This window comes from Saimiri boliviensis, chromosome 8 (genome assembly GCF_048565385.1).
Source record: "Saimiri boliviensis isolate mSaiBol1 chromosome 8, mSaiBol1.pri, whole genome shotgun sequence".
Taxonomy (NCBI): domain Eukaryota; kingdom Metazoa; phylum Chordata; class Mammalia; order Primates; family Cebidae; genus Saimiri; species Saimiri boliviensis.
This window is the reverse complement of record NC_133456.1, coordinates 46,330,306-46,346,120: the sequence shown is the minus strand read 5'-3', so window position 1 is coordinate 46,346,120 and position 15,815 is coordinate 46,330,306. Positions and strand designations below refer to the sequence as shown.

Here is a 15,815-nt window from a genome sequence, read left to right as displayed (position 1 = left end):
TCTTCTTCTTGAGACAGGGTATTTCTTTCTGTCACCCAGGCTGGAGTGCAGTGGCATAATCGAGGCTGACTGCAATGTCTGCCTCCCATGCTTAAGTCATTCTACTATGTCAGCTTCCCAAGGAGTTGGGACCACAGGCACATGCCACTATGCCTGGCTAATTTTTCTTTTCTTTTCTTTTTCATTTTTAGAGGTGGATTTTACTACATTGCCCAGGCTGGTCTTGAGGCTTTACTTTACTTTACTTTACTTTTGTAGTACATTTTGTAATTAGGTAGTGTGATTTCTTCAGCTTTGTTAATTTTGCTCAGGATTGCTTTAGCATTTCAGGGTCTTTTGTGCTTCCGTGTACATTTTAGCATTTTTTTTTTCTATTTCTGTGACGAATGTCATTGGTATTTCCATAGGGGTTACACTGAATCTGTAGACCACTTGGGTAGTATAGACATTTTAACGTTAATTTTTCTAATCCATGAGCTTGGGAAAGTTTTTCAGTTTTGTATGTGTCCTCTTCAATTTCTTTCATCAGTGTCTTAAAGATTTTCTTGTAGATATTTTTTTTTACTTCCTTTTACATTTATTTATTGGTATTCTACTTATTTTGTAGCTTTTTCAACTGTGTTTAACAGAGCTATTGTCCTGTAGTTTTTTTTTGTCGTCGATGATGATTTTGTTTCTTTGTCTAGTTTTGGTATTAGGATGATGCTGACCTCATCTACTTGAAAAAAGATATTCCTTGCAAGTAGATACTAGATACCAGCAAAAAATGGAGCGGTCAGCTGCAGACTTCATGAGACTGCTCATGTTACCCCTTACTCAATCCCACACAGCACAGCACAGAATAGAGACTTCTTTCACTTGAGAGAAGAAAAAAATTGAGTGAGAAATGAATTTAGAAGTATTCCCTTCTCTTCCTTTTTTTGGGAATACTTTTGTAGAATTCGTATAAATTATATAAATTATTTACATGTTTGGTACAGTTCAGAAGTGAAGCCATCATCAGATCCTGGAGTTATCTTCAATGGAAGAATTTTTATTACTGTTGTGAAATTTTACTCATTATTTGTTTGTTCAACCTTTTCATTTTTACATAATTTAATTATGGTAAGGTATATCTGTTAGGAAACTTACGATTTCTTCTAGGTTTTCTAATTTCTTTGCATGTATTTCTTCAAAATAGTTTCATGATTGTTTGAATTTCTGTGGTATCAGTTGGAATGTTTCTTTTTGTGTGTTTGATTTTAGTTTCTTGAAGCTTCTCTCTTGTTTCATAGTTTAGTTAAAAGTTTATAAATTTTGTTTAGTTTTTTAAAAATCATCTGTTTAATTGATCATTATAATTTTTAGTCTATTTCATTTATTTCTATTTATTTCTTTTCTTCTACTTATTTTGAGTTTTGATTGATCTTGTTTTTCTAGTTCCTTTAGTTCTAATGTCAAGATGTTTATTTGAGCCCTTTTTTGATATGAGAATTTGTTTCTATAGCCTTCCCTCTTTGAACTGCTTTTGCTGTACCCTATAGTTTTCAGTATGTTGTGTTTTCATTTTCATTTGTTTTATGAAATCTTTACATTTTGCTTTTAATTGTTTATTGCTTCATTACTCGTTGCTCATAAGTATGTTGTTTAATTACTATGTATTTGTAGTCTCCAAAGTTCCCCCTATTATGCATTTCTTATTTCATTCTATTGCTGTCTGAAAAGATACTTCATAGGATATGCCTTTGTTTTTTTAAACAATGTGTTAAGTCTTGTTTTGTGGCCTAACATGTGGCCTATCCTGAAGAATATTCCATGTGCTATTAAGAAGAATGTTTATTCTGCCGATGTTAGTTGAATGTTTTTTAGATGTCTGTTAGGTCAGTTTGGTCTAAAGTAAAGTATATCTCCAATATCTTTTTTGATATTTTATCTGACCTGTTCATTGCTGAAAGTGGTGTGTTGAAGTCCTTTACCATTATTATATTGCAGTCAATCCCCTTTATGTCTGTTAATATTGGCTTTATATACTTATGTGCTCCAGTGTTTGGGGCATATATAGTTAAAATTATTGGATCATCCTCCCGTTTTGACCTCTTTATCATTATATAATGGTCTTCTTTTGCTTTTGTTTTTCTGTTTTTGACATAAAACCTCTTTTATCTGAAATAAGCATAGCCATTCATTCTCTCTTTTGGTTTCTAGTGCCCATTTGCATAGAGTATCTTTCTTACTCCCTTCATTTTCAGCCTCTGTGTGTCTTTATAGGTGAAGTAATTTTGTGGTAGACAGCATGTAGCTGAGTCTTGTAGTTTAATTTTTTCATCATTCAGCCACTCTGTATTTTAAATAAATAATTTAGTTCATTTACATTCAAGGTTGTATTAAAAATGACTTTCTGCTACCATTTAGCTATTGTTTTCTGGTTGATTTATAACTCCTTTATTTATTTTTTCTTTCTGAATGTCTTCCTTTGTGATTAAGTGATTTTCTCTGGCAGTATATTTTAATTGTTTGCTCTTTTGATGCTATTCTCTAATCTTACAATCTATCTGAAATGGTTTGTTTGTGTCCCCTCCCAAATTTCATTTTGAATTGTAACTCCCACAATTTCTATGTGTTGTCGGAGGAACCTCATGGGAGGTAATTGAATTATGGGAACAGGTCTTTCCCATGCTGTTCCTGTAATAGTGGATAAGTCTCACAAGATCTAATGGTTTTAAAAATGGGAGTTTCCCTACACAAGCTCTCTCTTTGCCTGCCACCATCCACGTAAGATGTCACTTTCTCCTCCTTGCCTTATGCCATGATTGTAAGACCTCTTCAGTCATGTGGAACTGTAAGTCCATTAAACCTCTTACTTTTGTAAATTGCCCGGACTCATACATCTTTATCAGCAGTGTGAAAAGAGACTAACAAACTGTCTTTATTCTTTTGACTTTTTTCATCCTCTTACGAGTGTTTGTTAATTGCCTATCTTTAAGCTCACTGATTCCTTATTGCACTTAATCAATTCTGCTTTCGAAATCCTCTAATGTATTTTTCACTTTGTTCATTGTATTTTTTCAGCTCCAGGATTTCTGATTTATTTTTAAAATTATTTCCATTTCTCTGTTAAATTTTTCTTATAAATTTCTGAATTGTTTCTCTGTGTTATATTAAATTTGTTGCGCTTTCTCACGACAGCTATTATGAATTTTTTGTCTGAGAGATCACACATTTCCATCTTTCTAGGGTCAGTCACTGGCATCTGATTTAGTTTATTTGGTGAAGTCATGTTTCTCTGAATATTCTTGATGCTTTTGAATATATGTCAATGCCTGAACATTGAAGAATTCGGTATTTCTTCCAGTCTTTGTGTTCTGGTTTTGTTTGTACCTGTTCGTCTTCAGAGGACCATTCAGGAATTCATAGGGTACTGCGTATTGAGTTTACCAAGCCTGTGGTCACTGCAGCCATTTTAGCACTAATGAGTGCCCAATGCCTAAGTTTGCCACAACTTTTTTACAAGCTCTAAGATCCCTGGCCTTTGTAGACCTGAGGAGACCAGGGAATGTTCTCTGGGTTCTCATTCAAAGTTATTCACTCAATTCCTTTTTTCTCAAGTGGAAGGAGTCTTTTCTATGCTGTGATGTATGGGATTGAGGAAGGGATAACACAGGGAATCTCATGGATTCTGCAGCTGACAACTTGCTGGTTTACTTGAAGCCCATAGCTTCCCAGACCTGTGTAGCACTGGCACTCGCCCAAGGCCCATGGCCCCTACCACCTGCCTGCTGCTGAAATTTATTTGATGTTCAGGGCCACTATAGTGAGCCAACTACAAAGTGGGATAAGACTCATCCTGCCGAGACAATAGATTTTCTTCTTGCCTGGGGTAGTAATAAAAGACTCATTTGCAGGCATTGGTTTGGAATAAGAATCCTAAAGTTCCTGCCCAGTGCTATATTTTACTCAGACAAAGCTGGTACTGGATGTCAAGGTGAAATCTTAGGCACACTTTCCTCTCCTTTCCCCAAGGAAATGCAGTCTATCTTCCCCCTTCATTGCTTGGATTTGGGGGGAGGTGTGGTATAGACAATGCAAGACTATATGCCTTCCCTACCTTCTTTAATGAATTTTGTTGTCTTTGTGCTACAACCAGGTACTGTGATCTCTGATCTATTTAGCTCTTATGAAGGCAATTGTCTTGTATAAATAGTTCTTCACGTTGATGTTTCTATGCTGGTAAAATCACTGAAGTTCTCTATTCTGCCATTTTGCTCTACCTCCCTAGAATATTGTATTGATAAAAACTAAACACTAGGGATTTAATGATTTTATAGGATCAAATAAAAAATTAGAGACATGAAGGTAAAATGCAACATTACAATTATTAAGTCATATTTAATTATTAAATGAATGATTGTGATAAAAGGTTAGAAAAAAGTCAGATTAAATGAAATTCAGAAATGAGTTTCATTCACTTACTATTTCATTTGCTCCTTTAAAATGGTTTAATATTTTTATGTGTCAGGGACTATTCTAATCATGGATATTAATGTGTATATAACAGTTGTGCTCTGATCTCTACAGAGAGAACATTCAATAGTTAGTACAGATTAAACAAACACAGTGATTAAGAGATACATTTAAATACTGATATTTAAATTCATTTCATATTTCAAAATGTGAATAAATTCAATTCATATTTCATTCTATAAAAGGCCTTAGAATTTCAATACTGATAACCACTCTGAAAGCTTAATGGGCATGCAACGCATATCATCACATAGGGACCTGTGTCTATAAGGACTTCGTACTCTGTTTAATGTTCTGCTCTCACTATCTTAGAATTCTTAAATTTTTTTGAACAATTGGCCTCAAATTTCTACTTTTCACTTTACTCTGAAAATTATATAAACAGTAACGCAGGTGATGAATTGTTGAAGATGAGGTGAGACAGCTGACAGGATCTAGCATATGTATGATGAATTGGTATAATGATGAGTTATATTTTATTATATGTGAAATGGGCATTCACCAGGATGATAAAAAAGAAGAGACATACAATTACAATTTAGGCTTTAAATATGACAATCCAATTATGAGAAAAGATTTTTATTGTTATTATAAATTTTATTTCCAGGAAAACATATTCAACATCTTTGTTGAAAATTTTGACAGTACTATCAGAAAAGGAGACATTTCAGAAGTAAGTGAGAGCAAAAGATTATCTAATCATAAACAATTTCCTTTCTTATTTACTATCTTTCATAAGTTTCAGAATCTTTTATATAGACCAGTCATATCCTTGAATACTTCATTTTCAGGATTACATTCTAAACAAAATGAGTTCAATGCACACAATCAGTTGATAAGATGAATATATGTACTCTTTCATCCTCCCAGAAACTGGTACTATACATCCTTATATAAGATCCATATTCTTTTGCCATGATTTTTTTTCTTTTGAAATGATTTATCATTGTAAGTAGTTAATATTCATTAGGTATGGATGGCTCTTCATTTAATTAGATTATCTGAATCTCTTCCAAAACATCGTCAACGTCTAAAATTTTAGTCATCATATTCCTTAACATGGCCACATTATTCATTTTAACCATCATAGATGTCATATTTCTTTTAAATTTAAAGAATATTGCCTCTAGTCACCATATAATAAGATGTAGGCAGTTGTATATAAAAACTATAATTAATTCTATAAAGCATAAGTTTCAGACAATGTTAATTAGTTAAAGTATTTCATTATAGATTTTTAAGAGTTTCCTAGGTACTTCTTTTTTTTTTGAGACGGAGTTTCGCTCTTGTTACCCAGGCTGGAGTGCAATGGCGCGATCTCGGCTCACCGCAACCTCCGCCTCCTGGGTTCAGGCAATTCTCCTGCCTCAGCCTCCTGAGTAGCTGGGATTACAGGCACGCGCCACCATGCCCAGCTAATTTTTTGTATTTTTAGTAGAGACGGGGTTTCACCATGTTGACCAGGTTGGTCTCGATCTCTCGACCTTGTGATCCACCCGCCTCGGCCTCCCAAAGTGCTGGGATTACAGGCTTGAGCCACCGCGCCCGGCCGGTACTTCTTTTATTGTATCAAATTCATTCACTCCTAGTAATAGCTTGAGCGGAGACAATATGCTGCATTGTACTTCCATGAGGAGTAAAGGTCCCTTATATTTTGTCATAAACTTAAAAAAAAGTCTCAATATATAGGAGGTCAACTTTGAAATTCATCTTTTTTTTTTTTTTTTTTTTTTTTGAGACCGATTTTTGCTCTTGTCTGTCTGGAGTGCAGTGGCAGGATCTCGGCTCACTACAACCTCTGCCTCCCAGGTTCAAGCAATTCTCCTACCTCAGCCTCCCAAGTAGCTGAGATTGCAGGCATTCACCACCATGTCAATCTAATTTTTGTATTTTTGGTAGAGATGGAGTTTCACCATGTTTGCCAGGCTGGTCTCGAACTCCTGACCTCAGGTGATCTGCCTGCCTTGGCATCCCAAAGTGTTGGGATTACAGGCGTGAGCCACCGTGCCTGGCCGAATTCATCATATTTTGAAAATGTATTAAATGTCACAGAAACTCACAAGTTAGCTTGGAGAAATAGATCTTTCCTTTTTCTTGACTATATTTTACTCGATAATTTTTAGAGTTAATAATTCTTATAGTTCAAAATGAGTATAATGTAACACTATAATTTGTTTTTATGTTCTTGACACAAACAGAAGAATTGTATGATTTGATAATTTGGCATAAGAACAGCTCTTATAATAATTCAACTTTGATATTAAGCTGATCTGCTAAACCAAAAAATGAGGGACCAAGTTACTAATTTATGTTTAAAGAATCTAATGTCTTTCACATCCAATTTTTGTTATTTAGCTATAGGTATAAAAAAAACTACATGTTCTAACAGGTAAAAGACAAATCTTTACTCATATGATCTTCCTATGAGTATATATTTCCTCTGTTCATTAGAAATGTATTCCATAGGAAAAGGGACCGCATTTTTGAATGTTAATATAGTTCTATCAGACATTCTAAACACTTTAACATAGCTGTGGTCAGCGTAATCCACAGGAATTATGGGTAGACACAAACGGCTTCATGCCTGAACTCCAAATTTTTCTGGTTCTTTCTTTCAGGCACATTGGACCTTCTAATATTTGCCCAAGGAATCTACACAATGTAGACAATCTGGAGGCAGAGAATGGACAGGAGATTAGGCCAGAGCAGCTCGTGAATGATGCATTATGCAATAGAAAGAACATGAATGTTTTAGTCAGTCAGAGTAGCTTCAAGAATTACAGGCTGAGTTGTAAATCAGTTCAACACAATGAGGTTCAGTTTCCTGTATATAAAACAGGGACCACCATGCAGAAAGTAAAGTAATGAACCACTACAGACCTTCGTGCCCTAATTCCCAGAATGTATGGATATATTACTTTACATGACAAAAGAAATTTTTCAGAGGATTTTGAAAAGGGAAAATTATCTTGGATTATCTGATGGGAACAAGTGTATATCACAGGAGCCTTCCTTTTAAAGAGGTACACAGAAGAGGCAGAGTCAGAGAAGGAGATGTGACAATGGAAGCAGAAGTTGGAGTGATTTATCCTGGCATGCTAACTGCAAAAATGCAGCATAACCATGTGTCAGAAAACGTGGGTGGCCTATAAAAGCTGAAAAATGGAAAAAGTGGTTCTTCCCTAGAGCCTCCAGGAGTGCAGCCCTGAAAAATACCTTGATTTTAGCCAAAACAGATTTGATACTTTGACCTCCAGAACTGTAAGACAATAAATTTGCAAGCCATAAGATCTGTGGTGGTGTTTCAGCAGCAATAGGGAACTAACATACCTCCCATTGCAAGATTTCATAAGGATTTAATTTTCCCAGCTCATATTGAGACCCTGTAAAACATTAGTTTTGGGGAGGTTTTTTAATCACACAAAGTCTAAAGAGGCCTTGAGCTTTTTAGTTTTAAAGATTTGCTGAGAACTAAATGTGTGAATATGTTTCCTTCTCGTCTATCTTATCCAAGGAGACATGATTATAATTATTTAGGAAAGATGAAAGGACTGGGGGCATGGTAAAAATATGTCTGCTTTCCCTTAGCATAAGCAGCTAAGTGAGTCGATCAGTAATGATACCTGGGCTTTAACGTGTGGTGAAAATTTTCCTGTGTGCTGTGTATCACGGCCAAATACTGGATCACTATAGTTCACTTGCCCTGTGCTTTTCTCTGGCAACACAACATTATCAACTGTATCTTTTCCTCTTTAGCCTGTGGAGTCCAATCACAGGTTAGAAGTTTCAATTGTTTTATAGCTTCAAAACACATTTAAACTCTGTTGAGCTGACCAAGAAATCTAATCTAACGGGATGAAAAACAAACAATTCTACCTCTTGGAATCTATGATGATTTGTTACTGGTTAGAAATTTACTCCCAGTTTCAGAGCAAGAAATTGCCATGAGGGTCACAGCTTAGTGTACAGCTGTAAAACTTTTCAGATGACTTACCTGTTTCACTTGTAATAAATAAACATGCACACATGCCAACTTGTGCACATTTCCTTACCTAGCATTTGGTACTTAAACCCATCTTCTCTCATAGAATTAATGGCCTCAACCAGAAAATGAAACAGATTTTATTTAACAGATTGGAAAGAGCTATACAGAACTTTATAGCTTGTTTTATCTGCTATATTATTACATGCACTTTTAATTATTTTGGGCATATTTAAATGTAACATGTCTCAGAGACCTAAGATAGGAGAAAAAAGTTAAAAGTTACAGTGATAATTTGTATTAATTTTGGATGATCTGACAGCCTGGAGGTAGAAGTGACTCTTGAGATGCTGGAATTTAAAACAAAAGTGGATGTTTAATTAGAAAATAATTAAATCCATACATTTATATTTTTAATGAATTAGATGAATCATGCCATACAATTTCACCTAGAGATGTACATATTTTAATTGCCCGTTTTATAATAATTACCTTTCCTTTGCTCCCTGGCACTAAAATACAGTTTGAACAGCTTTCTTATCCAAGATCCATGTAGGTCTAGCATATTTTCTTAGATTCTCTTAAATCCACTAACACATATTGAAGTGATTAAAGTTAATGACATCACATTTGACCTGTTTCCTTTTTAGGATTTTTAATTCAACAGAATACATATGTAGAAAAGCTTTCTTCATAGCAGTGTCATTCAAAGTTGTGATTGGAATGTAAGCCTTTCACAGAGAGAGGGGTAGCCATTAGCAGCTGGAGGAAAAGTCATCATTGGGAGATTGTTGTTTAGACTCCTGCATTGGTTGGGGGAGTGACTTCAGTGGCATATATTATCTTATCCAATATTGTATAACCATCTTTCTTTATTAATAAAATTAAAGGTAGAGAAGATTTTAAAAATTAGATAGAAGAAAAGAGAAAAAATGGGAGAAAAAATAATACACATTTATGCCAACTATTTTATTTCATAGAGAATCTGGATAAATGATTATGAAAATTATAAATGGCAAATTAGCATATCAGATACTAGATTTCAGTTATCCTTCTTGCATGAACAGTGTACTGGCAGTACACTGCTCTGCTTCTCTCTGTACCATCTCCTCAGCTCATGCAGTAAGGAAACAATCTTATTGTAAGAACTATAGACCCAGGCAGAAATCCACTACTTTCTGAAGCTTATGAAAGCTACAGGATTTATTTTCTCCTGATGTTAGATGGGAGTAAAGAGAAGAAGAACAGCCTTGTTCACAATAACAGAAAATAGCAAGAAGAAAAAAACATATCCTAAAAACTAAATATAGAAGTAATATAGGAAAAAGTTATTTTACCACAATATAGATTGAAAATATAAAGTTGGGAGAGTCAACAGGTAGATTATTCTACTATAAACAAGTATGTAACATATGAGAAAGAGGTATTTATCAGTACATATGAAGCATGAAAAATATCCAATGAATCATGCTATGACAATTTAAACACATTCACAAAACTAAATCATGAAAGTTTTAAAAAGTTAAAAATAAAGCTTGAAACAGCTAAATGATTTTAATGAAATTTTTGTACTATAGGTAAATATTCTAACAAAGTTATTGAAAAATTCAAAATGCAAGTGTAAAATATAACTTTGAAAGAGATATAATTGGAATGTACCCACTGAAGTAGTCATCCTGAGGGGGGGAAAAAAAAAAAAAAACAGGGAAAGAGTTGACAATTGTGATATGTATAAAAAGCTGACACTCATTGATATGAAAAATGCTAAAGTACAAAACAATAACCAAAATAAGCAGCTAATTAACAAAAGAAGAACTCTATTAGTCTAATAATAAATATGGTATGAAAATCAATGTTTATAAGCAAATGAATGGGAATTAACATCAAATTGATGTACCACGTGTTATTTTCATTGTAATCTTAAATTTAATGAGAATAATTACTAGTAACAATCACAGTGAAAAGGTGTAAAGTGATGCAAACACCTATAATATCACTGATCCCAATGCCACTGTCTAACATGGGCTGAGACAAACCAGTTATTCCACCCCACACATTACACAGTGCTTCAACCTTATTTAGTACTCCCTCTTCCTCAGAGATTTGCTACTAGTAAGACCCTAGAATCTTAGTTTTCTACAAAATTATATATGCTAAATAACTTAAGAGGTGTTAATTCACACTCTTCTGGAGTATTGGAAATCCTGAAGCCTTTGCATGGTCACATCTGAAGAATAGCTAGAGAGCAGAAACATACCAGAGGAGGATAATAAATGTCCTTTTTAAGACTGCTAATTTAAAAGATACCAGTATAACAAAGGATATATTCAACTGCCTTTTATCTTCCTCTTTAATCAGGTAGCGCTACTCCATGTTTCAAGGTTCAACAATCAGAAGATAGACTATAAAATGGAACCAAGTATTCCAACACCTGTTTTCTCTTATTTGTACACCTGGTTGAGAAAATGCTGTAAAATGAACATTCCAAAAGTAAGTAGCTGAAAATATGCTTTTATATCTGAGTGATGTATTAAAATAGCTGAAGAAGCCTTTTTTAAAAACACTTATTGCAAGGCCATGACTAAGGAAAAGAGAAAACAGAAAACTTGAAACATACAATATGATTTTTAAAAAGTACAGGCTAGACAACTAAATTACATTGAAAATTCTGTTGGTCTTTATTTTCATTAATCACTGGAATTCTGTCAGTTACGAGCAGCCTTCTTCAATAACAACAAAAAATTAAGAGTATGAAGAAATGCATCCACCTGAAAGAGTAAAACATAAGGGAAGAAATCAAATAATAGACAAGTGGACAAAGAGATAAGAATGAATTTTGAAGGCTCTTATCTCATTGTCCATGTTTTTATTAAGTGCATTTGACAGTGAGTTCACAAGTCCCTCTTGCTTTCTGTTTGTTGCTATTCAGACTATCAATGATATCTGAGAGACAAATCTGTAACCAAATCAATATAGCTGATGTTATTTAATGTGATAAAGAGAAATTGGAATTAATATTTCTAAATTCATGTCCTCAAGAGATTCACTACTTGAAAATGTGTATTATCACTAGGAATAAAGTCATGAAATAGAACTCTTAACTTTTATACTGCCTATTAGTAATGCTTACACATATTTTATTATGATAAGCGTAACTTGATAAACAGATTTTTCTATCATCTAAGAAACTTTAATTAAGAACAACCTTCACTCAATCAGATCGTCTTTAAAAATGCTGCTACATTTAACTTCCAGCAATCAGTTTAAAAAAAAAAAAAAAAAAAAAAAAAAAAAAAAAAACTTGCACTAAGAACTGAATCAACATACTAATGTCCAAAGTATATTCTGGAACCAGTGAACATTTATTAGAGCTTCCAAATTTTGCTATTTATACAATATTGTACTGTGAGTGTAGCTAAGTCCAGACTACTAAATTATACTTGATATGTCAAAATTATTTAAAAGGTAATTGATTCTCCTGCTACATGATACTATATTCTTTAGAATGGTTCTGTCTTCATTAATGCTCTTATTTCTTCTTACATCACCAAACACAAACATCTTCAGTATATTCATTCATCCAACTCTTCCCCCATTCTTTTATTATTATAGTTGCCATTATTTCTTAATTTTCTGAGATAGAAGCTATTTAATTTGAGCCTCCTAAAATTATTTACTTTTTACCTCACATGTATTTTATCTTGACAAATTTGTCTTTCTTTTCCCCTGAACCAGAAGGAAACAGGTTTATTCCTTAGTTTAGCTTTTAATGATTCTAAAATTTCACACTCACCCACCTTGCTCCATCAATTTCCACCCCCCACGCTTTTCTACCTTATTCTGTTTCTTTCCTCTTCACTGTATCTGTTCTCTCACTTGCAAGGATTGTGGGGATTTTTTTCAATCTGTCCACAAAATGTTGTAGCTCTCATAAGTAAGTAAACATACATGCCTATGTATATATGACTAAGAATGATATGTATATGTATGTACATATATATCTACATATGTACATATATATGTACATACATATGCATATCATTCTTAGTCATATATACATAGGCATGTATCATATACATATCATTCTTAGTCATAAGTCCTATCAGTCACTTCATTTAAAGAGATAGAGATGAGTGTTTATTGAAAGCATAACAACCACATTTTGTAGCAAATATAATATTTCAAGTTTTATTGATGAAATAATTAAAGTGTACAGGGTTAAGGGTTACTTCATTTACCCACTGTCACAAGTAAATGATGACATTGGGATTCAATAGGGTTCTGCCTAACTCTACAGCACTATTAAATTTATCATCTGCTCTCCGCTGTTCTCCACGCGGCGGGCGCGGCCATGGCGCAGCCGGGGAAGCTGCTCAAGGAGCAGAAGTACGACCGGCAGCTGAGGTGTTGGTTCATTTACAATTATTGATGGAAATCAGGTCAGCGGAGAAGATGCTGGAAACAATTTCTTCCTTCAAAGAAGCAGTATCGGCAAGAGTCCAGAAAACCTTCTAGACAATGATCCTTCATTTTTCTGTAGGTTTACTGTTGTGGTTGCAACTCAGCTTCCTGAAAGCACATTACTACGCTTAGCAGATGTCCTCTGGAATTCCCAGATCCCTCTTTTGATCTGTAGGACATATGGACTAGTTGGTTATATGAGGATCATTATAAAAGAACATCCAGTAATAGAATCTCATCCAGATAATGCATTAGAGGATCTACGACTAGATAAGCCATTTCCTGAACTGAGAGAACATTTTCAGTCCTATGATTTGGATCATATGGAAAAAAAGGACCACAGCCATACACCATGGATTGTGATCATAGCGAAATATTTAGCACAGTGGTATAGTGAAACAAATGGACGAATACCTAAAACGTATAAAGAAAAAGAGGACTTCAGAGATTTGATTAGACAAGGAATTCTAAAGAATGAAAATGGGGCTCCAGAAGATGAAGAGAATTTTGAAGAAGCTATTAAAAATGTGAACACAGCACTAAATACAACTCAGATCCCAAGCAATATTGAAGATATATTTAATGATGATCGCTGCATAAATATCACCAAACAGACTCCATCATTTTGGATTTTAGCTCGTGCCTTAAAGGAATTTGTGGCCAAAGAGGGTCAAGGAAATTTACCTGTTCGAGGCACAATTCCTGATATGATTGCAGATTCAGGCAAATATATAAAACTGCAAAACATTTACCGTGAAAAAGCAAAGAAAGATGCTGCCGCTGTAGGTAATCATGTTGCCAAATTACTGCAGTCCATTGGCCAGGCACCAGAGTCCATTTCAGAGAAAGAATTAAAATTACTCTGCAGCAATTCTGCATTTCTTCGAGTGGTAAGATGTCGATCCTTAGCTGAAGAATATGGTTTGGATACAATTAACAAGGATGAAATTATTTCTAGCATGGACAATCCAGATAATGAAATAGTGTTGTACTTAATGTTACGGGCTGTTGATAGATTTCATAAACAACATGGTAGATATCCAGGGGTATCTAACTATCAAGTTGAAGAAGATATAGGGAAGTTAAAGTCTTGTCTCACTGGCTTCCTTCAGGAATATGGCTTATCTGTAATGGTGAAAGATGATTATGTCCATGAATTTTGCCGATATGGAGCTGCTGAGCCACATACCATTGCTGCATTCTTGGGGGGAGCTGCTGCTCAAGAGGTCATCAAAATAATCACCAAACAATTTGTAATTTTTAATAATACTTACATTTACAGTGGCATGTCACAAACTTCAGCAACTTTCCAGTTGTAGAGTAAGCCCCTTAGACAGTGTGTTAATGATTGAAGCTGTAATTGCCTTTGGGTTGTGTTTTGGTCTGTAAAATTCTAAAGGAGAGCTGCTAAATTGTTTCCTTAATAAACATTTTTCTCATTTGTAAAAAAAAAAAAAAAAAAAAAAAAAAAAATTTATCATCTGCATAGCAGGGTTATTCCCCACACTAACTTTATACTATATATGCCTCATGACTTCCACAATCTGACTTTTGATACCACATTTATTTTTAATCTCCTTTCTTAAAGCTAACAAAGGAAATGTTTGTTACTAAATGCTATAATTTCTTCCAACATCTTACATTCTTTAAATAGCCTGAGAATTATCACATATGACCTCTTTTTCATTCTTATAATCCTCTATATACTTCACAAACCATGTCCCCCTAGTTTACTTTCACTCTTTATGGCTGACCTTCTTCTTTTCCCTCCATTTTTTTCCTGTCCTCAAAGTTCTGCTCTATGCTCCTACATTCTTAATTTCTAACTTACGCTTATATTATTATATCTCAACTGAACTATTATGAAGGCTGAGCAACTGATCGTTTTCTCTTTTCATCGTTTGAAATGCCAGGACTGAACTACTCTGTAGAATAAATACTGTTCAGTCAGCTAGAAATGAGAGATTGAATATTTAAAAAAAAACTAATTTAAAAATATTTTTGAAAAAAATGCAGCTAGTATTATTTATAGATAATTGTAAGAGTATACTAACATGGTATGATAAACAATATTTCAGATACCAATCACCATGAGTAATTTGAGCAAAGCAAACAAATTCACTGAAACAATATCTGGTAGCTTACAGAACTATTGAAATAAGAAACCATCTTAGAATGTGTGCACAAAACCTATGGCTTTGGAACCACAGTATGGTCAAGCACAGAAGCATTGAGAAATATTTTTCACAGCCACCAGGCAGTAGGCCACAGCTACATTCACTACTGCTTCTGGCACTGGACTTTGTTCCCACTGGTACATCATATGATAATTCAAGGATAATAATAAAAAAAAAATAAGTTTTAAAAAATAGATTGTTACAAAGTAGTGAAGTAATTGGGGTGTAGGGTAAAAGAATTATGAAAATAAATTTATTCCCATAAAAAATATGTTATGTCTAGATTGGATAAAGCATAAAATAGCAGCATAAGAAGATCATCTAGACAGGTAAAAAAATCTTTAAAAAATGAAATAAAAGAAATGCTGAAAAAATTATATAACCAGAGTTTGAGACTAGGCATGGAGAGGTTACAGAGAGAAAATGCTGCTTTTTATTAGAAAACATTTTGATATATGCAAATATTTTATAAGTTAAAAGAAGCAATTTAAAAAAACGTGTAGCCTATAAATGTCTCTATAGTTATAGTTTATATTATTAAAATATTGAACAGTTCTACTTCTAATTGCTGCAACCAATTTTTCTAAGCTGTATAAAATAATATGCATAGGATTAATCTATTTATTACCTAGTAAAAAGGGCACTTTCCAACAGTATTTTACAGTTTTTATTTTTATCAAGTATGGGTGTACCCA

General features: G+C 33.9%; 1 protein-coding gene across 1 annotated transcript; it reads left to right on the top strand.

Moving 5' to 3' along the window:
* Positions 1–12,808: 12,808 nt before the first annotated feature.
* Positions 12,809–14,410, top strand: LOC101034174 (NEDD8-activating enzyme E1 regulatory subunit-like). The gene is given in 2 exon segments (XM_010350026.3): positions 12,809–12,883; positions 12,885–14,410. Coding segments are annotated over 2 exon segments (1,428 nt in total). The 5' UTR covers positions 12,809–12,833; the 3' UTR covers positions 14,263–14,410.
* Positions 14,411–15,815: the final 1,405 nt, after the last annotated feature.